Below are 27239 nucleotides of genomic sequence, written 5' to 3' on the forward strand. Positions count from 1 at the left end.
TATGTGCCCACCTTGGGAATGTAAGTGATCTCACTGATCTTGGTGGCTTTGGGCGCTTTTTCTATAAGGAGCCCCATAGAACTTCCTAACGAACTCAGTATGAACTCAGTACAAACCGGGATTTGTTTGGTTGTGTTTTCTGCCGCAGGGATTCAGAGCAAGCCCCCGGCATATTCGAAGGCGAGCTGCAGCAGCTGCGGCCGCCCGCCTGGAGGAAGCCAAGCCTGTGGTGGAAGCTCACCATCTGAGTGAGCAAGACAGCTCAGCGAGGAAGCGGAGAATCAAGAAAAACAGCCGCGTCCAGCCGGAATTCTACCACTCTGTCCAAGGCGCAGTGACCAGAAGGCCTGTAAGTAGAGAACCGTCTCTTATAAGAATGCTAACTACACTGTCACATGGTGTGGTCAGCCTCTTAGCTAAAAAAAAAAAAAAAAATCATCAGATTAACGTTAAATAACTAGGTTTTCCTCTTGTTATGCCAAGTGATGGTGTACTCACCTATGTCCCAGCAAGGAATGTGGTTGCACAGGTTTCACAGACGGCGTTGGGGCACAGAGTTGTCACAGAGGCCAGAGTCAGTCACTGGCAGACATCAATTTAAAAACCAGTGAGGTCTGAGCCACATTGGAGCCAGGTCTAGACTGAGGACGTGCCAGCCAGCTGAGGTACAGTAAGGAGAGATCCGAGTTGGTGGAGGGGTGGGGGTAGGGGTGACTGCAAAGCCAGTGTCAGGATGGGTGAAGCAGGGGGAGGAATTGGACCTGGTGTCCAGGGTGGTAGCTGAACCCCTCCAGGGGGTTTTGGGCCAGTAAGGCCTGTGCTGCCCTCTGCAGCCGCCGGAGAGACTCTGTAAGGTGCTGGGCTGCTCAGGTGTGGCCTTTGTGTTGCCCTTTTTTTCATCTGGGTACCCAGTGTCTCTAGCCACAGTGCTGCCTCACCTGCCATTCAGCTGGAAGCTGGTCTCCACCTCTTGCTCACCTGTAAGCACGTGGCTCTGGGTGCATGGATTCTTTTTCTTAGTTGAGGTTTTTACACGTGGACTTTTTACCAACTCTGTGATAGTTAGGGATTTTGGCTTAGAAAATGCCCCTTTAAAGCTTTTAAAAAACAATTTCATAATTGCAATAATTTTGCATTGCTTTAGCATTCGCTCCTGTACTGTGGGGAGCCTGTTTCTGTCGTTCCTCATGCCAACCTAGGGGAGCCATCAAGATTTGACTTCATAAGTCTTTGTAAGTCATTAAAGCAGAACTGCCCTTGTGTGGGGCAAATGTGTGGCAGGCACATGTGGACGTTGCAAGAAAGCCAGGAGACTGTCTGACTCAGTGACCGGCCAAGGGCAATGGCAAGGAAAGGTCCTGTTTAACTTTAACCAATTGTAAATTAAGTACATGCAGGGGTGGCAAAAGCAGGCTTACAGTGTGAGTGTGTGAGACACAGTTTATTCTTGTATTATTATTTATCAGTTATTGTATGATTTTCCATACAAACAATTATAAACCTACTTTTGCCCACTCCTGCATTTAGCGGTGAGTGTTCTTTTCATAATTTAATACAAAAAAAGCTTAGTAGTATTTGGTACCTATGTGGAGCAATATGAAATAGGAAAATTTATTCATTTAACAAACTTTTTATACAGGAAATAAGGGAAGTACATATATTAATAACTAATAGCTATTGAGGGCTTACTTTGTAATAAGAATTATTCTATGTGACTCACTTAACAACCCTATGAGGTACATGTTGTTATTGTTCCCATTTTATGAATGATGAAACTGAGGCCCAGAGAAGGTAAATAACTTGTCTAAGTTTACTGAGTTCTTAGGGAGCAAAGTCTAGGGCAGGGGTCCTCAAACTTTTTAAACAGGGGGCCAGTTCACTGTCCCTCAGACCGTTGGAGGGCTGGACTATAGTTTAAAAAAAAAAACTATGAACAAATTCCTATGCGCACTGCGGGCCTGGGACGAGTCGGCTGCTAAGCAGGACAGGCAGCGGCACCCGGCGGGCCGGATATATGTCCTCGGCGGGCCGCATGTGGCCCGTGGGCCGTAGTTTGAGGACGCCTGGTCTAGGGTTTGGATCTAGGCAGCCTGCCTCCAGAGCCCAAACACTTACCTCTACAGTCTGGTCTAGGAACTCACAGCTGAGTGAATGGACAGACATGTAAACAAGTAAACACAATTCATGCCTGTGTTATGAAAATGCTGTGGTAGAGTTATGCACAAGGCACTATGGGAGCATCTTAGAGGGCCAGAAATATTTACCGAGAAGCAGACGCCTGAGATGAGCCCTGAAGACAAGAAGTTTATCAGGTGGGAATCTCTGATGAAAGAACATGTACAAAAGCACAGAGGCATGAAAAGAATGGCATACTCAGGGACCAGCTCAGGTGGTGCTGGCAGATGAGACTGGATGGGTCAGGCAGGGCCAGGTCCTTAAGGGTGTATATATTATGCTAAATAGTTGGGTTTATTGTCTGTGATGGGGATCCACTGGAGGTAGGGAATAGGCGCACTGGTTCTGTTGCCCAAAATCTAGCTAATTCTTTGCTCCTTGTAATCTTTCCATGTGTATCAGAATGGAGAAGTGTTTACCATCACAGTTTGAGAACCCATTATTCTCTCAGGAGCACTGTACATAACTGCCTTAGGTAGTGCAGTGCTTTCCTGATGCCTCTGGACTTTGAACTTGCTGTCTACGTTGTCCTGGAATGCCAAGCCTCACTCTTTGTTTTCCTGGTGAATTTCAATTCACCTGTTAAGACTGGCTTATGCTCATGCGACTATTCAGAAAAGTCTTGTTGGATCCTTCCTATGAGAGTGAGGCGCCTTTTGTTTTGATCCGTGGCACTTTGTACAAATCTCCAACATAGCCGTTATTCAAGTGAAAAGGGCAGGCTGTGTAATAAGACAGACCTATGAGTTCAAATCCAGCTCCGTGTATCTGGCAGGAAATAGTTGGCACACTAAGAGAGTTTAACTGAAGAGAGTTTAATGAAAGGACTGTTTATAGAGGTGTGGGCAGAGCTAAGCTGCTTCACCAACCTTCATGTAGAACCTGCCTACCACTCCTGACCCGAAGACCATGGTCAAAACTAGATCCTGGTAAGAGGAGCTGGGCTGTGGCTGAGAAGTGTAGCCACGACCAGAACCTGATGAGGCAGGAAGGGAGCAGGCGCAGTGAGTCTACAGCTGGTGCTTTTCGGTCACCCAAGCTGATTGGAGGCCAGACGGCAGAGGAGTGTGGGTAACACACATTATAGAGGTGAGCATCCCAAGGACAGAGTGAGGCAGAGATGGGCAGAGACTCTGAGATGGGAAAGGGACAGTGGAGAATAAAAATCACATGTGGTAATCTTTGCCAAATTGTTCAACTCTTTGAGACTCAGTTCTTATTGTAAAGCTATCACAATAGCTACCTCATTGAGTTGTGAGGATGAACTGAGCTGATGTGGAAATAGATGGCACAGTGACCTGCTTAGAATAAACTCTCAATAAATGGTAATTCCTTCCTATCTGTTCCTCCCCTAGACCTGGACTTCTTTGGGAGCCATATCATGTGATTTAGAGCATCTCATCTGGATGCATTTATTGAGTAAATGAATGAATGATATTATTCATGACATATACTTATGCATTATAGAAACTCAGAGAATAGAGAGGTGATTTTTTTTTACACTCCCTTACTCCATAGGATGATCAGGGAATAACTACTTCTGGGAAGAGATTGCATTGAGTTGGGCTTTAAAATCTGGGTAGGAATTGGATAGGCAGCAGATGTTATGTCTGGGAAGTAGAGTAAGCAAAGGTACTGAGAACCATTTGGCTGGATGTGAGGATTTATAGAAGAGAAGTACAGGATGGAGCTAGAAAAAGAGATTGGGGCCAGGATACATTCCATACAACAATTGCATTTAATCTCATTTTCTGTGCTTCATGGAGACACTGGAAGAGGTGATTAGCATGATCAAAGCAAGGTTTTAGGAAGATTAAACGTGAGCAGGTTGAGTTGGAGGGGAGCAGGACAGGGGCCTGCGAAGCAACTACTGCAGAGTTTAGGTGTGAGGTGATTAGGACTTGAACTTGGGCCTAACCCATGACATTCTCTGCGGGTGTCTGGTGGTCACTGCTGATGGGGAATCTGAGGATGACCTTCACCCTCTCTTACGCAGGAGCAATTGGAAAGGGGGACAGTAGAGGGCAGGAAATAACAGTGGAGGTTACTCTGTTGCTTGGGGCGATAGAAAGATCCTGGGGAGTGTTCTTTGGGGCAGGTAAAGCTCACGTCCCCCATCTTCCTGCATCTCCTAGGGCAGTGGTCGGCAAACTCATTAGTCAACAGAGCCAAATATCAACAGTACAACGATTGAAATTTCTTTTGAGAGCCAATTCTTTAAACTTAAACTTCTTCTAACGCCACTTCTTCAAAATAGACTTGCCCAGGCCGTGGTATTCTGTGGAAGAGCCACACTCAAGGGGCCAAAGAGCCGCATGTGGCTCGCGAGCTGCAGTTTGCCGACCACAGTCCTGGAGGGTCATCCCGGAAACTGGCTATCACCAAGTTGGTGGTGAGGAGGCTGTTGGCTCCTTGTCCCACATGATTCCTGCTCAGCCTTCTGGAGCCTTCTGGCCTGTGCTGACATTTCCTTATTTTTGTGAGGACTTGAGCTGAGGCCTTGTGTCCTCTTCTGGTTAGGTGTAGTCAGCAGTGCCTGCGAGAGCCACCCTATTTAACATGTGCCTGAAGCCTGAGCCTTTTCTAACTTGCACATTTGGAGAAAATCAGTATTACCACACATGGCCATGAAGGCAACTCTGATGGTGGCTTGGAGTGAAAATAAATCCTCTCTGGTGACTCAGGATTATTTGAATGACTTTATATGAAGAACTCCAGGCATTTCCAGGGGCAATCTGAGGAAGAAACAGGCCCCTGAGTGAGAGAGACTAGAACAGATGTAGCTGGGAAGGAGATGAGTCAGAGATGGTGACAGTGCAGTTTCAGCCACTTTCAGGAGGACTGTCCTTTTTGTGAAATGGGCCACGTGCCACGTGGAAGGCATTACACTTCAGCATCTTGGCTGCTGTAACCAAATTACCTATTCTGAATTCATAATTTATACTCAAATGTGCCTATAAGAATTTATAATGGAGATCACTAATGTAAACTTAATAATATGCATGCTTTTTATTTTGCTCCTCTGGAATGTTTCTAAGGATGAGTTAGCTAGAAATTTATCCTGATTTTCTCTTAGGAAATACATATGTCTTGGGATTTATGCTATACATTAAGACATTGGAACACTTAGGAATTTTCTACCACCTTGAAGCATAAGAGATAATTAGATTCAGCCTCCATTGGTTCTTTAGTATGTTGGCATTACAAAGAACTATTTTGCATGTGTCTGAATCCTAGAGTTTTTAAACATCCTCCTCATCATATTAAGAGCTCTCCCTTTCTTCCTGCATGCTTTCTCTGTTGTTAACACATGGACCTTGTTTTCTGTGTACTTTCCTGTGTTTTTCTCTTTTAATCTTCCCAGCAATTCTCTGGGGTCGGTGCTTGCTTTTCAGAGAACACTAGTCAAGGTCACATAGCTGGTAGATGATGGGACTAGGATTTAGACCCAAGCACTCTAACTGGAGCAGTTGGGGGATGGAGAAATCCAAACCATCGCACTTCTGGTGCTAGATGTTTATCCCAATCAATCCTCCTGAAGCATTAAGCTCCAATAATGTTTTCCTACCTGCATAGATGGCAGATATAGATGAGATCTTTGTGTCTTTCAACTATTATATCATTCAAAACCTATTTTCAAATAATATTAAAAACCATAGATAAACCCTAAACCTTTTTGCCATGCATTTTATTGATCCTCTATTTCTGTGGCAGAGCACTTAGGAAGTAGCAAGTCTTTCTACCCTATTGCTCACTCAGGCGAACCTGTTCATGTAAAACAACTCTCAGGCCTGAGAGGAATTTATGTGTTTGGTATGGGGGTGGAGTAAGGGAAAATAAAAACCTTAGAGTAGTTGAAAATAATCAGGCACACCGTCTCTATCCCTGTTATGTTGTACTGATTACAGTTTTTTTTTTTGCCACTGCAACAGCAACCTGTACATTTTCTCATGACTTAGAATTTCAGACTTTCTCACGGAGGTGAAAGAATATCTCATTGCCAGTTGCTAGCACTCCCACATCATTGCCCAAGCTGTAGCTTGCTCCCTCTGCCGGCAAAACCTTGGCCCAGGAGCTTCTGTCTTCTCTGGGGCTCTCACTACAAGTAAATGAATGATTGAACCTGAGAATTTTGACTCAGGAGTTGGAGGACAGACAGACTTAGCATAGATGGTTGGTGGTCCTCTTCTCTGAAATGGTGAACACTGAGGAAGAAACAGGTTTTGGGGCTGGAAATCAAATTTCCAATTTGGATATGTTCAGTTTGACATATCTATTAGATATTCTAGTTTCTGGATTTCATGGAAGACATAGTCTGGGTTGGGAGTCATTTGCACATTGATATTATCAAATCCATGACACGGGATGGGATGACCAGGAAGTGAATATTGATAGAAAAAAGAAGAAAGTTGGGAACTGAGCCTCGGATTCTCCAGTGTTGACAGATTGGAAAGAGGACTGAATTTCCCTTATAACTTCCAACTCTTCCCTCAGCAATACAGCTGCCTTCAGCAGAGATGGATCCAGGCCTTTTGACTTTCATTTAAGGATATTCATCTTAGGCCAAGAAAAGACAACTCGGGTAGAAACTACAGAAAGTAGAGGAAAATGATTTTCTAACATACTGGCTTCTCTTTCCTGTTCTTTCTACTCCTAAACCACTTTCTTGACCTCACCCTTCTTTTCCTTCTCTTCTTGGATTTTGCTTTTGAGTTTTGGGAAATTTCCCCACTTTTCTGATTGCAGCTCAGATCATTATAGGCTGCAAAATGTTTTGGAATATTGCATAGTTTTTATTTTTTAAAATTAATAGTAACAGGATTTCAGGTCATTTTTGTACTTGGAAGCCTGCAGTGTAGGAAAGACTAACTACACATCTTTGATTTTGTTGAAATATAGTAGGATGTTTCTCTGTTCCTTTCCTGCTTAGATTATTAAAAGACCTTCCCTTTCCCTTTCCTTTTCAAACATGTAGGACCAGGCAGCTTTATTTGAAAAACCTCAGGATACTTCCCTTTCTGTGGAAGGTTTGACTATACGGCTCCTACCTTATTTTGGCTTAATTAATTGTCAAATACAGAGATCCTAAAGGAAATGTTTGTTTCCTTTTCATCTTTGGAATTCTAGAGCATGAATTGAATTAATAAAGTCAAATTTCTTTTGCTAACTGCCCCAAAAGGATTTATCGAACTGTGTTCGTTCAACTTACTGGGTCTTTGCTACACACATTGCTATGCTTTCTTTAGTGAACATTTAAAAAAAAATGTTTTTATTGATTTTTTTTTTTTTTAGAGAAAGAGGAAGGGAGAAAGATAGAGATAGAAACATTGATGAGAGGGAAACACATCAATTAGCTGCCTCCTGCATGCCCCCTATTGGGGATTGAGTCTGAAACCTGGGTATGTGCCCTGACTGGGAATTGAACCCATGACCTCTTGGTTCCTTCCTGGGTAGATGCTCAGCTGCTGAGCCACAACAGTCAGGCTCCCTTATTGAATCTTACAAAAGATTTCATTTATTATAAACTGGAGGCCCGGTGCACGAAATTCATACACAGATAGGTCCCTAGGCCTGGCTGGTGATCAAGGCCGATCACAGCCTTCTGGCTGCTGGCCAGGGCCTTCCTTCGTTCTCCGTCATCCCCTGGTGGTCAGAGCACGTCATAGCGAGTGATCGAACTCATGGTCTCCCAGTTGAACTCCCTAGGGGACACTTTGCATATTAGCCTTTTATATATATAGATTTGGTATCAATATATATACAGAAACTTTCAAGGTAGGTGGACTATATTAAATGAGCAGTGCTAATATAGAGTTAGTTTCTCAAACAGTTCATGGAACCAAGATTAACTTGGTAAAGGGATTCAGGGGTTCTGCTTGGAGAAATATAAGCATATCTTTCTAGCTCCTGAACCTCTTCAAGGTCAGCATTTTGACTGCTTCTGTTCATTTTGTCTTTTTTGTACTCACGGTCCCCCCTTAAATTCTTTAAACTCTAAGCAAGGAAACTTAAATAAAACTTTTAGATAGACACTTATAATTCATGGACAACAGAGGGTGAAAGAACTGAAAAGAAAGGCCCTTCAAAGGTATTTGGGTATGTTACTTTGCCTCTCACCAGAACAGTCTTTAAATTGTTCCAGGAGGATGGATATAAATTCTTTTATTTTAAAGGACACAGGCATAGTTTCCCTTGGAATTCTGATTGACCTTTAACAGCTATCTTTGCCTCAGATGACTTCTTGATCTTTGCCCTAAATCCCATGGGTTTCCATTTAAGACCATTTCCTGTTGTATTTATTATCTGTGAAGAGTATAAAGTTTAGCTCCTCTGCTATTGTGTTATCATCAGTCCTTATGAAATCAAAATGTTGAAATCAAAATGAATCTTAGAGTTTATCCAATTCAATGTTCTCCTAATGCTAGTCTTTATTGCTTGGGTACCTTTAGTGATAAGATCTCCCAATGTTAGTCCTAGCTGTTTGTTTTTTTTTCTTTTTTGAAATAATTTTATTTTTTAATTATAGTTGACATACAGTATTATTTTAGTTTCAGGTGTATTATTTTAGTTTCAGGTATATACCCCAGTAATTAAACATTATATAATTTACTAAGTGATCATGCTGACAAATCATACCCAGATGCCAGACACTTTAGTTCCTCCCTATATGTTCCTGGTGCCTTTTGAGCTGGTGCCATCGTGCTGGAACTCAGAGGGAGTGAGTCTGAGTAAATCCATGCACGGGCCCTTTAAGAGGAACTTTTGGGATTCCAGCAGCCCTCCATCTCCCTCAGCCACAATCCCTACTGGTTTTCACAACTAGTAGTTATGGGGACTTCTCTTCCAAGCACTGGAACTCTGGGCTGGGAGCCCTAGCTGGTTTGACTCAGTGGATGGAGCATCAGCCTGTGGACTGAAGGGTCCTGGGTTCGATTCCAGGTCAGGGCACATACCTGGGTTTCGGGCTCGATCCCTAGTAGGGGGGCGTGCAGGAGGCAGCCAATCAGTGATTCCCTCTAATCATTGATGTTTCTTCCTTTTTTTTTTTTTTTTTTTATCCTCACCCAAGGATATTTTTGCATTGATTTTTAGAGAGAGTGGAAGAGAGAGGGAAAGACAGAGAGAAACATCGATGTGCGAGAAACACATCAATTGGTTTTGGTTGCTTCCTGCACGCGCCCCAACTAGGGCCTGGGCCGAGGAGGAGCCTGCAACCAAGGTATGTGCCTGTGACCAGAATCGAACCCAGGACCCTTCAGTTCATAGGCTGATGCTCTATCTACTGAGCCAAACCGGCTAGGTGCACCGTTGATGTTTCTCTCTCTCTCTCTCTCTTCCCCTTCCTCTCTGAAATCAACAAAAATATATTTAAAAAATCTCCGATTGCTAGATACCTCTTATTATTAGTAAGTTAATTGTACTTGAGAATAAAAAAGCTCTTTCTTCACTAGGCTCATGCTTCCATTTATCTGGACCTTTTCTCCTACATCTAATTCTCAATTTTTCCAGACATCACCTTTGTTGCATTCCTCTATGGCAAGGATCTGTCTGATTTCTCAATAGTGCCTCTTTTGTTATTGTTGTGACATAATGAAGTGAGATTTAAGAAAACCAAACTGTGAAAACTGAGCATATCCAAACAGCATTCAGTATGTGTGATGGCAGTGGAGAGGTCAGCTCTGGAAATGACAGCAGTGCTTCAGGAAAATTACTGCTGTGTAGTAGCACTTTGTAGTTAAGTAGAACTTTATATTTTAAAAGTGTGCTCATATTCATGATCTCATTTAATCTGCACAAGCAACTTGTGCATTGGGAAGGGTATATATTATTAATCCAATTTGACAAAACTGTGTCTTAGTTAGTAAGGGACTGACCCAAGGTCATAAGTCTAGATGGAGGCAGACATCCATCACCCTTGCAATCTATTTGGGAGATCTCTTACTCAGATAACACTTGGGGAAGTGGGTGAGAGATTTCAGGGACAAGAGTGGAGATTCCAGTAGACTGGAGGAATTATTCATTTTTCTCAACCTGACTCATTCCCAGTAGCTGTATATCGTTGAGAGCTGCTCACAGCCTGCCTTAGCTATACTGGCCACCCTAGAGTATTCATGTATCGGCAAGTCCACTTTAGTCTAACCCTATTAAGTGCATGCTGCTCAATTATCAAATGTAAAGTGGGTTGTCCACTCCGATGCTGGGGAATGTCACTGACTAATCACCATTGACACCCCCTCCCCCAACTACGTACCAATTGCATCACTAGGATGGATGCAGATCAGATACCTAATTTGATCTGGTGTTAAAATTAGGTTTAAATACTCTTGTGCAATGTTACTGGGAATGTAAGATCACGTAGATGTTATGGAAACCAGTATGTCACTTCCCCCAAAAATAAAAATGGATTTACCACAAGATCCAACAATCCCACTTCTGGATGTATACCCAAAAGAACTGAAAACAGGGTCTTGAAGAGATATTTGTATACCTATCTTCATAGTAGCATTATTCACATTAGCCAAAAGGTAGAGGAAACCCAAGTGTCCATTGATGGATGAATGAATAAACAAAGTCTGATATACACATATGGTGGAATATTATTCAACCTTAAAAAGGAAGGAAATTCTGATGTGCTACAATATGGATGGACCTTGAGGATATTATTCTAAACTAGAGACCCTGTGCACAGATTCGTCCAGGGCACGGATTCATCCAGGGTATGTCCGGCCCATCTCTCCTAGCCCCTATCGGCCGAACCCCAGCAGCAAGCTAACCTACTGGTCAGAGTGTCTGCCCCCTGGTGGTCAGTGCGTATCATAGTGACTGGTCAAACGAACAGTCGGACGCTTAGCATATTAGGCTTTTATTACATAGGATGATATAAGCCAGTCACAAAAAAGGACAAATACTGTATGATTCTACTTCTGTGAGGTGCCTAGAGTAGCAAAATCATAGAAGCAGTACTAGAATGGAGGTTACCAAGGGCTGTTGGAGGAGGAAATGGGGAGTTGTTTAATGAGTATAAAATTTTAGTTTTGTAAGATGAAAAGAGTTCTGGAGATTGTTAGCACAACAGTGTAAATGTACTTAATACTACTGAACTGCACACTTAAAAAAGATTAAGATGGTAAATTTTATGTTCTGTGTATTTTACCAAAATTAAAAAGAAATTAAGTTTAGACTGTCAAATTATAGCGGGAAGGTTAGGGAGAGGTGGGGGAAATAAGAGATCAACCGAAGGACTTATATGCATGCATATAAGAGTAACCAACGGATGCAAAACATTGGGGGTGAGGGCATGTATGGGAGTGGGGTGGGGGGGCAATGCTAAGATATGTACACATATAATACCTTAATAATAAAAAAAAGAAATTAAGTTTAAACAGCCACTGCAGCCACAGAGGTAGAAGAATAACAATAAAGGTTCATAGACTAAGGACCCAAATGATAAGAATATACTTTTAGCTTATTTTAAGTAAAACTGTCATGAAGTATGAACGGCACAACATAAACAAGAGGTAATTATGAGTAGCAAATGCTAAGAAAATAACTTAATTACTTATACACAGAGTGTGGGCATGACTGTTGGTTGAATGAATATCAGATGCCAAGACATGTTTCATATGAGTGAGATGACAGTGGTATCATTATTCTTAAAAAAGAGAAACTACTAGGAATGTAGACTCTTAGTTGAGGTTTTAAGGGCTATTGTATCTGTATATTGTATTTGCATATGAATCAAAACATTCTGGAACAAACAATACTGATCTAAAACAATGTAAACTTGCATATTAATTGCAAAGGCTGTATTATTTCATGCCTTTTTAGTAATGAAATAATAAGGTCCCTGGGATTTGCTTCAAAATAATCCAGGAGGTAGAGGAGGAAATGTTGGTAAGAATATAGTCCAAACAACACTGACCAGGATTTGGTAATTTTTGAAGCCAGATGATGTGTGAATGGTAGTTATTTATACTTTTCTATTGTTGTAAAAGCTTGAAATTGTCCTTAATAAAAAGGTTAAGACATTGAAAAAAAAAAAAGAAAAAGGTTTTTATTGAAATTTATGTCATCGACACTTTCCTTCATCAAGTCCCTTTTCTGGCTTTTGTTTTTCATAGATTGAGTCTAAATTTTTGCTAATAATTTTCCAGATTTCAGATATTCACCATTAGAAGGTGTTTAGAAAGGCAGAAGGAAGGGGGCAATATTCCTATGGCTACCTTTGGATACTTTTTAATTCTCTTTTTTTTTTTAACAAAGGACTATTTGATTATTTGTTAGCTTTTTACTTAGAACGTTTTATAATACCATGCTGGTGCATTTAAAATTTAAACAAATAATGTAAAACAGACAAGGCTGATTTTTTGTTCTTTGTAGATTTATTGATGTGAAAATAGAATTACTATTGAAACAAAATTGACCCCAAAGGCAATATGCCTTTACATTGCTTGACATTGTCTTGCTGAAACTCTGTTGATACCTAGTCTTACACTTCTTTTTTATTGTTGACAGTATTATAGATGTCCCTCATTCCCACCTAGCTGTTGTCCCCCTCAACCCACCCCCCTCCCTTCCCCAGGCCTTCACCACACTATTGTCTGTGTCCATGAACTATGCATATATGTTCTTTGGTTAATCTCTAAGTAGAATTCTTATTTTCCAACAGTACTTTCCGCCCCCCGCACATTACACTTACATCTTCGCACAGAACTCATGAAATTTTGATGATGGCTGAAATGCAAGCTATTGAATAGTTGCCTAATTGATCTGAGCTCATCTTTAATATTGACATCACATTCCATTATGTAACTCCATTCAGGAGATGGTTTTTCAGAGGTAGGTTGTTTCTTTCATTTTGCTGCTCATATTTCAACTTTTCTGTTGCTAAATAGGGGGATGAGATGGTAATTTGCACATTTCTACCTCTGTTTAAAGCTTATTTAAGACTTGAGACTATCATTAATTAGGGTGCTTTGAAATTATCTGTGAATTTTATTTCTATATTAGCCCTATTAGAAATGGGCATCAATAATTGAGAACAAATTATAGTTTTTAGCTGCTTTGCCAAATGGAAAAAACATTCCTCCGTTTACCTTCACTAAAATTGGACAATTAGGCACAGATCTTTAAGAAGCAATGGGATTTTTACAGGATATGTGCACTCATGCTATTAATTTTTATAACTTGCAGCTGCAGAAAAATACTTACTTTTAAATAGCGAGCGTAAGTGTTGGAAATGAGCTCCTTTTTCTGAAGCTGTCAGGGTAACCATTTCCTTTGAACTGTGACTGCAGTCAGTTGTGACATATCACTTTCAGCCTTTTCTCCTTCTGCATTCCAAGAAGATTGAACATATTGAGCATAAACCTTTTCCCAAGAGTTCAGAATGGCCAAAATTGTACATTGAACCTGAGCATATACTTTAAAGTGGAGTTCCATGTGCTTATTAAGCTCTTTGGAATTATAAAGATGATAGAGAAGTAATTAGCTAAGATTCTTGGCACATTTTCCTATTCTTCTGTTTGGTGGTGGTTGTTTTGTCTCTGTGAAACAGAAGAAGATTAGCCTCCATTTTAATAAAGTGTGAACTAGAGTTAGTCAGACTGAATTTCTTCCACTGAAGACAAATTTTATGTATTTATGATTTTCACCAATAAAGAAAAACCACTTGCATTAAATATCTGACTATTTTCAGGCTTAAAAGTCTGAGTATGGTTGGAGAATGTTAGAATTCTAAAAACCTAAATATAAAAATAAACTGTTGGTCCGATGGTGGGAGGTGAAGTGGGAAGATGAATCAGTTTGATGTCAAGCATTGTTTGATTCTTTTGTCAGTTACTTAGTGTATGCTTTATTTTCTTAGTTATTTTCACTGCTTCTTTTCATTTCCCTAGGTATGGGTAATTTTGAGGAATTGCTAGGCATTAAGAAGTATTACATTAGTTGATATTTTAAAATACCTTTTATGCTAAATGTGGAGCCAGATAAGTTGAAAAACAAAACAGAAATGTACTGAAATTGTCCAAAGTCATTCTTCATTGCAGTTATGTCTCTTATTCTGATTTTAATAATGAGAAGAATTGTGTCACCTTACAAGAAAGACTATGCTTTGTGTTCTAAACTTTAACCCTAGGGAATTGTGGCATTTCAATAAATTTTTAATAATGACTCTCTGGTCTACCTTTTTTTTTTTTTGAATAGTTATTACTTAGCTACCATGGAGTAAGAAAAGTTGTAAGTGGAGAAATCCATGGAGAAAAGGAAAATCATAGGCTCAGTTATTGTGGCCAGTTGTCAAGTTAAATTGTATTTTAGCTCTCCAGAAGTACCTTTCTTGATACTCTTTTGAATGTTATCTATTCATCATGGAAACAGAAATTAAAAGTTTTTTTGTTTTGTTTTGTTAATCCTCACCTCAGGATATTCTTTCGATTGATTTTTAGATAGAGTGGAAGGGAGGGAGAGAGACAGAGAGAGAGAGAAAAACATCAACATGAGAGAGATAGATGGATTGGTTGCCTCCTGCAGGTGCTCCAACCCTGGCTGGAGACTGAGTCAGCAACCAAGGTACGTGCCCTTGACCAGAATGGAACCTGTGACCCTTCAGTCCTCAGGCCAACGCTCTAACCACTGAGAAAAACCCGCTAGGGCAAAACGTTTTTTATATTATATGATGATATAAGAGCACCTGGGTTAGTAATGGGCTGGTCCTAGTTTAATTTTGCTTGAGCTAACACTTAAACTTTTCAGCAAACATAAACGGTGGGAGAGTGTATTCTGGTGCCATTCAGCCTTTATAAGTGTACATTCAATCTTTGGCACTTACTAGCTCAGTGCCTTTGGCACAGTGAGTTATTCAGCTTCACCATGGCTCAGATTCCTCAATTGTAGAGTGTGGATCATAACTTTATAAAGTTATTGTGAAGATTCATCTTTTTATAGTGCTCAAAACCATACTTGGCACAGGGTGAGTGCTGTACCTGTTTACTATTATTATTTAACAACCTATGTGCGGGATAGGGTTCTAGATGTATTGAAAATATGCAGGTGAATAGCATAAGGTCTCTGATCTTAGGGATTTTACAGTCTTGTGGAAGTGAGCAAGCAGATGGTTACAATGTAGGGTGATAGAGGTGCTCTAAGAGAATATTAGAATCACTTATCTCAAAGTAGGAAGTTCAGAGAATATATATATATTTAAATTAATTTTTATTTTTTAATTTAAATTCTTTGTTGTTTAAAGTATTATGTATGTCTCCTTTATCCCCCATTGACCTCTCTCTGGTTACCTCCAACCCCCAGCACATGCTCTCACCCCCCCTACTGTCTGTGTCCATTGGTTATGCTTATATGCATGCATACAGGTCCTTCGGTTGACCTCTTACCACCCCCTCACCTTCCCTCTGAAGTTTGACGATCTATTTGATGCTTTTATGTTTCTGAATCTATTTTTGTTCATCAGTTTATGTTGTTCATTATATCCCATAAATGAGTGAGTTCATGTGATATTTATCTTTCTCCGACTGGCTTATTTCACTGAGCATAATGCTAACTCCATCCATGCTGTTGCAAATGGTAAGAGTTCTTTCTTTTTTATAGCAGCATAGTATTCCATTGTGTAGATGTTCCACAGTCATTTTTATTTTTTAATTTTTTTGTTTCTAGTTTTATTTAATCTAGACAGTTTTAGAGTCTGTCACTAAATGGGAATAAAGCAAGATGAGAGGAACAGGGTGTTGTGTAGGGGAGGGGGAAGATACGTTGGTATTTGTATGTGTTGATTTTGAAGTGCCTGTGAGACATCCAAGGTGTGATGTCTAGAAAGCAGTTGGATATTAGAATACAGAATTCACTGGAAGATACAAAGATTGCAAAACAGCTTTGGTAGTCAGCAGCACGTAGAATGTTGTTAAAGTGATGAGAGTGAGTGAAACTAGTCAGGGAGAGCCGATAGAATGAGAAAGGAAGATGAGATCCTAATATGCTGAGATTCCAGAAAATAATGTATGAGTGTTAAATGGTGGGAGAGAAAGCCATCAGAATCAAACAAACAGAAGCAATCAGAAGGGAAAACTAGGGGAGAATGGTGTCATAGAAGCAAGAGAAGAGGAATTCCAAGAAAGGAGTGGTAATGATATATAATATTGCCAAGAAGTCAAGAAGGGTGAAGACTGAATTTTGCTCTGAATTTTAAGCAACAAAAAGGAAATTAATATTTTGGGAAGAGGAAAGGATAGATGTCTAATTTGGGTAGAAACCAGATTTCATTGGGTTGAAGAGTACATGGGATTATTTTATTTTAAGATGGTAAGTAAAAGCTTTTCAATTTCTGGCTCTTCTCATAAAACACTCCAAAAACAACAAGAGAATAAGAAACTAAAAGACAAAGTCAATCTTTGAAGAAAGTGAGAGAATTTGTCATCAGGAACCACAATACATGAAGAGGAAAGCAAATGAAGGGTAAAAGACCTAGCCAAGAAGAGGAAATGTTTACAGAGACTCTAACCATTGCCCCCTTCCCAGACATGGTCAGGAATAGGTATCACCAGGCTGGGTTGCAGGCAGAAATGAGATGAGGACTGAAAATAGGAATTGTTTAAAAAAGCCTTCCTAAGGAGCATTTGGGCAGGCACCTTCAGTACTCAGTCAGACATCTTCTTCCTAATTCATACTTTCCCTGGCTTTATTTGAGAATGTTCCAGTCACACACACACACAAAAATATATATATCCTTGTTTTTGTCTTCTGTCCCCACCCAGGTACATGGCCTTCAGGGGGCTCTGTATTTGTGCTTTGCTTCCGCACCTCTCTTGCTTTTTTTTTTTTTTTTTTTTAAATTTTTTATTTTATTTTATTTTTTAATAAATCTTTATTCAGATTATTACAATTATTTCTCCTTTTTCCCCCCATAGCTCCCCTCCACCCCTTTCCCACCCCACCTTCTGCCCTTACCTCCCCCCACTGTCCTCATCCATAGGTGTATGATTTTTGTCCATTCTCTTCATGATCCCCCCATACCTCTTTCCCCCTGAGAATTATCAGTCCACTCCCTTTCTATGCCCCTGATTCTATTATATTCATGCACCTCTCTTGCTTTTGAGGAGTTTCCTTATTTTCCTGCAAACTCACTGATGCATTAAAACACACACACGCACACGCACATGCACACGCACACGCATGCACACACGTGTTGTTATTTCATCCAGCATTTTTAGATATTGTGTAGTAGGAAGGCTTGTTAGGATGTCAAATATGCAGTATAGCTGAGAAGCCCTTGTCTTGTTTTTGTAAGACTAAGGAAGTTCCCCAAACTGGTTCTTCTCAGATCAGAGCTACATGTGCTCCAAAGTTCCAGCTTCCCTCCTAGGGCCAATGAGAGTGAACAATTCTGCACATCATTGTCACAATACACTCGCACCCTCCCCCAACCAGGGAACCAAGACATGACTTCTAATTCTCCTTTGTATATAATTTTATTTCTACTTAGGGCTGTGCAGTAGTACATTGAGCCAACTGTTTCTTATCTCTTAGTCTTAATCAAATGACACAGCACCTCCATTTCCTGCAGACAGTAGAACTCATGCTCACTCAGGGCACTGAGAAGTACTCTAGTGATGCACTTATTTTCAAGTCTCATATTTCAGTACCTATTTGTTAATTCAGCTAAAGCCAAGTCAGTTTTCTGATTACACAATGTTTTGTTATAATTTGGAGTTGAACATAAAACTTCAAACAGAGACAAAAAATTTAGATAAATTATAAAATAGCTTTGGGAGGGAAAGGGATGTAGTTTGTTTGTTTATTTATTTATTACTAGAGGCCCGGTGCACGAATTCATGCACTGAGGGTGCGGGGGGTGTCCCTCAGCCTGGCCTGTGCCCTCTCACAGTCCAGGACCCCTTGCTCTTTACCGTCCGCCTGCTTGCTGCTCCCTACCGCTTGGCTCACTGCTCCTTAGTACTGCTGCGGAGGTTCCCGCCACCTCCGCTGCACTCACCAGCCATGAGCCCGGCTTCTGGCTGAACGGCGCTCCCCCTGTGGGAGCGCACTGACCACCAGGCTGCAGCTCCTACTTTGAGCATCTGCCCCCTGGTGGTCAGTTCATAGCGACCAGTCATTCCACCGTTTGGTCAATTTGCATATTAGGGTTTTATTATATAGAATAGGATATTGAATGTGAACTGTAAATGAAAAATAAAATTTAAAAAATAACCAAATAAAATTTTAGATCTGAAAAATTTTTAACATATATATATATATTTATACACACATATATTTTTTTAAATTCTTACCTGAGAATGTTTTTAAAATTGATTTTTGAGAGAAACATCCATGTGACAGAGAAATACCAGTAGGCTGCCTCTGCACCTGCTGACCCAGCGGGATCTAACCTAAACCTAAGTATGTGCCCTAACCTACAATCCAACAGGAAATCCTTTGGTGTACAGGTTGAGACTCCAACCAACTGAGCCACCTGGCCAGGGAAGATATGAAAAATTTTTTTAAATGTACCTCCAGGCCCTGGTCGGTGTGGATCTGTAGTTAGAGTGTCCTCCCGTGCACCAAAGGGTCATGGGTTCGATTCCAGGTGAGGGCACATACACAGGTTGTGGGTTCCATCCCTGCTGGATTGCTTGGGCAACTGATCGATGTTTCTCTTTCTCTTTCCCTCTCCCTTCCTCTCGAAAAGAACATATCCTTAGAGGAGGACTTAAAAAGAAAAAAAATGCTGGTTTGGTTCAGTGGATAGTGCTTCTGCAGGCGGACTGAAGGGTACCCGGTTGGATTCCGATCAAGGGCACGTATCTGGGTTGAAGGCTTAATCCAGGGCCCTGTTTGGGGATTCAGCAAGAGGCAACCAATTGATGTCTCTCACATTAGTTTCTGTCTTTCTACCTCCCTTCCACTCTCTTTAAAAAATATATATATATCAATGCAAAAATGTCCTCAGGTGAGGATTAGCCAAAACAAACAAACAAACAAACAAACAAACACCCATTCGTAGTGTGATTATTGAAGGAGCATATGAAGTATTTGTTGAATGAACGGGAAGGGATGGGACTTTGCTTTCTAACTGTTTTAGCAACTCTGCAAGCCAGAGGGTTTATTATTTTTTTAAAATATATTTTATTGATTTTTTACAGAGAGGAAGGGAGAGGGATAGAGAGTTGGAAACGTTGATCAGCTGCCTCCTGCACACCCCCCACTGGGGATGTGCCTGCAATCTAGGTACATGCCCTTGACCAGAATAGAACCTGGGACCCCTCAGTCCACAGGCCAATGCTCTATCCACTGAGCCAAACTGGTTAGGGCCAGAGGGTTTGTTTTTTTAAAATTTTTATTGATTGATTATTTTAGTGAGAGGAAGGGAGCAAGAGAAACACCAGGGTGTTGTTCCACTTATTATACTCTCTTTGGTTGCTTCTTGTCTGTGTCCCGACCAGGGATCCAACCCGCAACCTTGCTGTATCAGGAGGAGGTTCTAACCCACTGCGCTTCGGGCTGCCTGTCAGGGCCCCTGAACAAAACCCTTCTGGTGTGCCCTGGCCCCTGCTGTGTTTCGGAGCTCCTCTGTCACAGCAAAGGTTTGGGTTCCATTCTGTCAGGGCACCTACTTAGGTTTCGGTTTGATCCCCGGTCGGGGCTGACTGCTGCTCAGGAAGTGACCGAGGACCGTTGAGGTCTGTGTGGTCTAGTCATTTGGTGGGGAACTGGGGTTCCATTGCCGACATGGCCGACTCTGATCTCCACTACCCCCGTCCTCCTCCATCGAGGGCAACTTCAACTATGGCAGCTGTGTGGCCTGTGGGTAGGTCGCCCTCTCTGCAGCTTGCCAGGCCTGGCTGCTGCACAGTCGCCTGGGAGGCGTTTTTTTCCGGGTTTCCAGGGAGATCGCCCTCCGCGCCAGACTCCCAGGGAAAGCGGGGTCCCAGAGGCAAAGCACTTTGCTCTGCCTCCTTTCAGAGCTCCTGGGCCTGAGCGGAGCGCCCATCCTGCTCCGGGATTGGAGGGGAGAGCTGCCCTAGGGTGTCCTCCTAGCAGGGTGTGAGAAACGAAACTGGAGCCCTTCCTCCTTGAACCCTTTTGTCTTCGAGCATGTGAACACATTTTATTTTATTTGACTTAGCCTCACCTGCCTGGCCTCATGCAGCTCGCAGCCACGCCCACCCGCTCCTGCCAGACGTTACCCGTGAGGGCGTCCTGGCTAATTAGCATATTCCTCTCTTATTATATAGGATTGATTTATTAGAGAGAAAGGAAGGGAAAGGGAGAGAGAGAAACATCAATGGCAAAACACTGATTGGCTGCTTCCTGCACAGCCTCTGCTGGGGATCGAGCCCAAAACCTGGGCATGTACCCTGACCAGGAATGGAACCAGCAACCTTTTGGTGCACAGACGGATGATGGCCAACCAACTGAGCCACATCAGCTAGGGTGGGGTGTAGTTTTTAAAAACAGCTAGTTGTAATGTGTCCTAAAGCTTAAATTGTCATCTAGAAATTCTTTAAACTTCACGATAAACTTTATTCTAATTCACTCTAATAAGAGTAGAATTTCTAGAATTTCTAGTCTGTGATTATACACAAATCAGTTTTCTTTGACTCAAAATCAGAGCAAAGGTTACTTGTATACACTCACCCCCTTTTGGTACAGATATTTTAGAGTACAATTAGGCAGTATCTTTCAATTATAAAAAACAAGTTATTTTACTTATTAGTTTTAGTAGTTATTTTAATATTTTATGTTTATTTTAATAAAGTTATTTTATTTACTAATTTCTAATAAATTAAAAAGCAGTTCTTTTATTTATTTTTACTTTTTGGTTTTGGTAATCAACAACTCTAAAAAATGTTATATTCCAAAACACATCTTTTTTTTTTTTTTTTTTTTTTCCTAGAGGGGCAATGAGGAGAATAGGAGGAGATACTTTGTTTTCTTTCTTACATGATATCTCTAATTCCTTAGCTTTTAAACTTAGTCCAGGATAAACATATAAACAGGCATTGCGTAAGTTGTTTGACAAAACATGCTGGAATTTGGGCAATTAAAAAAGCTTTAGAGATGATGGATGGACTCGTTTACAAATTAGGAATCTCAAAAAGTATGCAGCCTGGGTTGTCACTTTGAGGAAACAAAGTGACCCAGACAAGTGACCCGAGATTCCACACATCATAACCCTTTACTTCCAGAGTCGTAGCTGGAAACACCACCTCCGAGTTGAACACACTCATTATTACTACGTTGTACACTTCCCTCTTTATATGCCATGCTTAGCAAGTCACTTTAATTTTTTATACAAATTAGAAAATATTTATGTTTTGTAAAATGAACTGACCCCTCCCATGTTTAAAATTAATTTAGGAAACCCAAACATATTACATTAAATCTATTACAGAATAGATTCTGGAATTTATGGGACTCTTAAGCAGGCAGCATAGATTTCTTAAGTTTATTTCTATAACATGTGTAATCACCATGACTCCAGACAAATTTGTCTGTTTATTAGAGAAAAGAATCAGGAAGTCTGAGATGTAGACAGTACAGGATACTAGGGAAGTGAAAAAAAGCCTCTTCTGAGCCCAGAATGCTGCTTTTTATAAACAAAGGACTATCATTTCCTGTTTCTTAATCCTATTAAAACTCCATTGAAACATCAGCAGCTCTCCGGAGCTCTAGAGATAACCATAAAAAAGTAAAACCATACAAGAAAAGACATGCTAAAGACACATATTTCACATCCACAGCATTTTAAAAATAATTTTCTTTTCTCTTTTTTAAAAATATATATTTTATTGATTTTTTACAGAGAGGAAGGGAAAGGGATAGAGAGTCAGAAACATCGATGAGAGAGAAACATCGATCAGCTGCCTCCTGCACACCCCCCCACTGGGAATGCACCCACAACCAAGGCACATGCCCCCTACCGGAATCGAACCTGGGACCCTTCAGTCTGCAGGCCGACGCTCTATCCACTGAGCCAAACCAGTTAGGGCATCCACAGCATTTTTATTGTTGATAACTAATGATAATAATAATGGTAGCTGTTATTTCTTAAGCACTTCCTGTGAGCCAGGCACCGTGCTAGGCCATGGGCATTAGCTCACTTCATCCTAACAGCAACCCTAGGAAGTAGATTTCCTTTATAGATTAGAAAACCAAAGCTCAGAAAGGTCAAGTAGCTTGTCCACAGGCAAGAAGCTAATAAAGAGTGAAGGTGGGCTAGGAAACAGTGATCTGCCAGACTCCAGGGCCAGGTCCATTCTCTGTTGTCTCCCCAGTTAGCTTGCTGAGAACAGTTTCATTTCTGGTGTATGGTCAGGCAAATTTTACTGCGGCTTGTGAAACCAGGTTAATGCTTAAAAACTCTTTTTCCAAGACAAGCTTCAGGACACTTATGACAGGCAGTGATTGGGGTGAAGGAGAATAAGAAGGAACTAATATTTACTGAAGGAGATTGGTATTTGCTGAGTACTGACTGTGTGTTAGGCAGGACAGATTCATATTTCCATTCCACAAGTATTTACTGAGCGCCTGTGGTGGGTTTGTCCCTGTGTTAGGAACAGGGGCTACAACCCTGAGCAAAGAGTCCCTGGGTCCTGGCGCCATTTTGGGGCTCAGCCCATCTGGTATCCAGCTGACCTAATAAATTCATAATTCTTTACCCCCTTTGGCCTCCTGTGTTCCTCCTTTGGTGACCCTAACAGTGGGGATAATAGTGTATAAGGTTGTTTGGGGAGAACTTTCTTTAAAAAGGTGACATTTGAGTGTGGCTGGTGTGGCTCAGTGGTTGAGCATCAACCTATGAACCAGGAGGTCACGGTTTGATTTCTGGTTCAGGCACATGCCTGGGTTGTGGGCTCTATCCCCAGTGGGGGGTGTGCAGGAAGCAGTGAATCAATGATTCTCAGCTGGTTATTCAGGGGGAGACAGACAGCACACAGTTAACATGTAAATATATATCATGTCGCCCTAGACCAGTGGTTGGCAAACTGCGGCTTGCGAGCCACATGCGGGAAGCTCCTTGAGCATTTTTGAGCACAGGCATGATATACTCTGCCTTGTGCTTTTAAAGACTCAATCTAGCTGCCATTTAGGGTGTCCTCACGTAGGCCAGATCTGGTTCTAAGTGGGGGATTACACAAGTGGGATTTCCCTGTAACTAGTGCGAGTGGGGTTCTTGGGGCGCTGTTGGAATGAGCACTTCTGGAGGCCCCCACAGGAGGATAAGATGTGGCAAAAGGCTTTATTTTCATGGAGTTCCATTCCGTGGGTTGTAGAGTCCCGGGCCCCTTAATCCAGCCCTGAACAAGGTGCAGCTGGGCCTTTAGTAGAGCTAAAAGCAAAGCCAGTGTCCAAGCTTCCCTTCCATGGTGGAGTTGAGTCCGGCGGAGCATCAGGCTACATTCAGTCCATCAGACCATGGTGTGGGCCCCACATGGGCGAGCCACGTGGGTGAACACAGGGGAGCCGCCTCCTGCAACAGGGAGCAGAGAGACAGAAAGAGAGACTTCTTTGTTCAGGAGCTTAAATATCAAACCGTCCCATGCTTGCAGTGGCCGCTGACTCAGTCCCCCAGACCTTACTGGGCATGCGTCTATTGTCCAGTCCCTTCCCCCTGCGATTGTCAGGGAACAGACCTGGAGAGTGTTAACTGCAGCCTCCTGGCAAAGCTGTATAAATGGCATGCTTATACTCTCTGGTCTCCCCTTTACTCCTTTCCTGTTAATAATAACCAGGTTATTACAATGGTATCACCTTGAATATATCGCTCTTATATACTATTAAGAGCTCTGAGAGGTAGGTATTATTTCCATTTGTAGACGAGGAATCCAGGGTTCATGGAAGTTGTAACTTAATGACTTCTAACAAGGCTCCATAGCTAGTAAGTGGCAGAACTGGGAATCGAAGCCTGATCTGTGGACCTCCTACTTAATTATGGTGTAAGACAAAGAATTTACAACATTGTGAACAATTTTACTCTTTCTCCTCTTTCTGCCTTTCCCCCATTGGCTTTGATTGCTTCCAGGTGATCCATACCATCCTTTTTGGAAGAAATTGCCTGATAAGTTACTAATAGTTTAGGATGCCTTTGTAGATTTTATTATCCCTCCTATACGTATGTGTATTTCACAGGCTTGTCACAGGGAGAGGAACACTGAAAGTGACTCTCTAATTTTTGGTAGGATCTTCTGACTCTATCAGATCCCATGAAAGATTGTGTTCTCCCTGGAGAATCAGGAAGGCAGGGGAGGAAACAAGGCCATCTGTCTTCATAATCAACAGAGTAGTGTCAAACTCAAAGGCTAACACGGGCCAAATAAAGGAGGCATGCGGCCCGCGGGTCGCGAGTTTGACATGCTTGCTGTAATCTGAACTAGGGAAATAAGAGGAGTGGATCGTCACATTCAAATTAAAAGCATGCACCCTGGGCAGTATTTCTCTTGAGTAGCAGTATGAGTTAGGGCCAGGCTGTGTTTCTGTTTGTACAGAGATTCATTGGCTCCTTGAATCTCTGAGAGTCTGAACTGGCTCTAGGAAAATTGTGAGGGAGACAATGTTTATCATGCTTTGCCTCTACGAACCTCACTGCTCCCTCTTCCTGTTTTCAAAATATTTCTTCGGGATGCAGTTTGATGGCCTTATTCGCACTGAAGAATAATTGACTGATTGATATCACTTACTACTTTATATCTATGAGAAGCTTGAAAAGAAATAAGAAGCTTTAAACCAAAAGAACGAATCTTTATTACTGGAATTTTAGGCATCTGTGTGCAGGTGATGTGAAGGGAGGTGAACATTTTTTTAAGTCCTCAAAATGATATACTTTTTGGTAATGTAACTATATTCACTGATATTTTAAGTATTCACTGGTTTTCATTTTATCTTTTCATCTTAGAATGAAATGCTATAAAAATGTTTTGAGGATTGCCCAGCCGGTGTGGTTCAGTGGTTGAGCATCAACCTATGAACCAGGAAGTTACGGTTCGATTCCCAGTCAGGGCACATGCCGGAGTTTGCAGGCTTGATCCCCAGTAGGGAACATGCAGAAGGCAGCCGATGGATGATTCTCTGTCATCATTGATGTTTCTCTTTCTCCCTCTCCCTTCTCTGAAATCAATAAAAACATATTTTTAAAAATGTTTTGAGTATTATGTACCCGATAGGCCTATTAGATGCTTTCCATACATTATGTCACTTTAATATTGTGTAACATCCTGTGAAGTAAGTGCAATTATCCACATTTAGAATATGGGCAAATCAGAGGTTAAACAACTTGCTCACAGCAGTGCAGGTGCTGAGGAATGGAGCTGGAGGAAACACTGTGGCCTCTCACTCAGCCTGAGAAAGTCCTGCATGGTCTTTCTTTCCCTTACATTATATAGTGTATGAATTACAGCAGTTGTTTCTACTGCCTGACATGTAGTAAAGGTGATTCATAAAACTCTTAAAGTAATATTGTACCCAGTTGTAATTGTCAGGGTTCTCCAGAGAAACAGAACCAAGAACACACACACACACACACACACACACACACACACACACAATTTACTTTAAGAATTTGGCTCATGTGATTGTGGGGTGCACAAATCCAAAATTTGTAGGGCAGGTCTGCAGGCTAGAAATTCAGGTAAGAGTTGATGTTCAGTCTTGATTTCACCAGGCATCAGGTTGGACATGAAGGTAGGGTTTTGCCTAAAATTGGGTGCCATAGCCCTGCCAAGTTGACATGTAAAATTAACCATCAAAGCAATAAACAATGATTTCTACTGAACATATTTTTGAAGGTACCTGGCTTCTTTACCTGCTAGCTTTCTAGCTGGGTCCTGTGCTGTGGATGGATACAGACACAGAGCTGAGTCAGGAGGAAATGAAGCAGGTGCGAGGGAACAGCTGCTACTGGTTTATTCTGTTTGTGTGTGGGTGTGTTTCTGATATAAGTCATCTTATTGTTTTCTGGACATGGATATGCATTTAAAAAAATTCTTATTGTTTTATGTTGTTGTTGGAGGAAGCTATCGGATTAGCTAGGAAAGCAGCAGTTGAGAAAGGGAGGAGAGAAAAACCCTTAAGCAATGTTTCAGGATCTGGAATACAACTGGGAATGGGAAAGTCAGGCGACTGGAATTCACATAAACCAAAAGTGTACAGTATGACTAAGGAGGAGAAGGGTGGGCTGCAAAGCCAGACTACAGGGTTATAACTGATAAGGGAGCCCTGTGGTGACAGAATGAATGAATTTGCTTTATAAGCCCAGTGAGAAGTTTACCTATTTTCCTTTACTTAAACAAATGTTTTATTTATTTTATGTTATTATTTACTAGAGGCCTGGTGCACAGATTTGTGCACATTGAAAGGAAATTAGTTAGACGGTGGCTGGCAGGGTGGGACTGGGCAAGATGGGCCAGACATGCCCTGGAGCCAACCTCCTGCGGTCCTTCCCCATGCCAGGGCTCGAAGGGCTCTGCAGAGTGAGCAGGGTCCGTCCGGCAGGTGGGGTCCTTTAGCCCGGCCTGTGGGGATTGGTCCGAAACCGGCAGTCAGACATCCCCCGAGGGGTCCCAGAGTGCGAGAGGCCACTCTGCAAAGTTGCTGTCACTCAGCAGCTCCTGCGTTGAGCGTCTGTCCCCTGGTGGTCAGTGTGTGTCATACTCGGCTGGTCGCTTAACCTTTTATATATATAGATTACTAGAGGCCTGGTGCACAAAATTAATGCATGGGTAGGGTCCCTAGGTCTGGCCGGTGATCAGGGCCCATCGGAGCCTTCTGGCTGCTGGCCAGGGCCTTCCTTCATTCCGCGCCACCCCCTAGTGGTCAGTGTTCATTATAGTGAGCAATTGAACTCCTGGTCTCCTGGTTGAACTCCCGAGGGGACACTTTGCATATTAACCTTTTATATATATATATACCAGAGACCCGGTGCACGAAATTCGTGCCCTGGCGGGGGGGTGTTCCTCAGCTCAGCCTGCACCCTCTTCAAACTGGGACCCTCGGGAGATGTCCGACTGCCGGTTTAGGCCCAAACCCTATGGAATTGGGCCTAAACCGGCAATCGGACATCC

At 41.8% G+C, this 27239-nt stretch overlaps 1 protein-coding gene across 9 annotated transcripts in view; it reads left to right on the forward strand.

The window, feature by feature from the left end:
- Window positions 1-27239, forward strand: part of DST (dystonin) — a 458265-nt gene that overhangs the window by 53853 nt on the left and 377173 nt on the right. For all 9 annotated transcript variants that reach the window (XM_080664697.1, XM_080664701.1, XM_080664693.1 and 6 more), the window contains exon 3: window positions 149-349. In XM_080664697.1, coding sequence (XP_080520823.1) covers window positions 149-349 — 201 coding nt within the window. The remainder of the gene's footprint in view (window positions 1-148; window positions 350-27239) is intronic.

Source organism: Plecotus auritus (assembly GCF_963455305.1).
Source record: "Plecotus auritus genome assembly, chromosome: 4".
NCBI lineage: Eukaryota > Metazoa > Chordata > Mammalia > Chiroptera > Vespertilionidae > Plecotus > Plecotus auritus.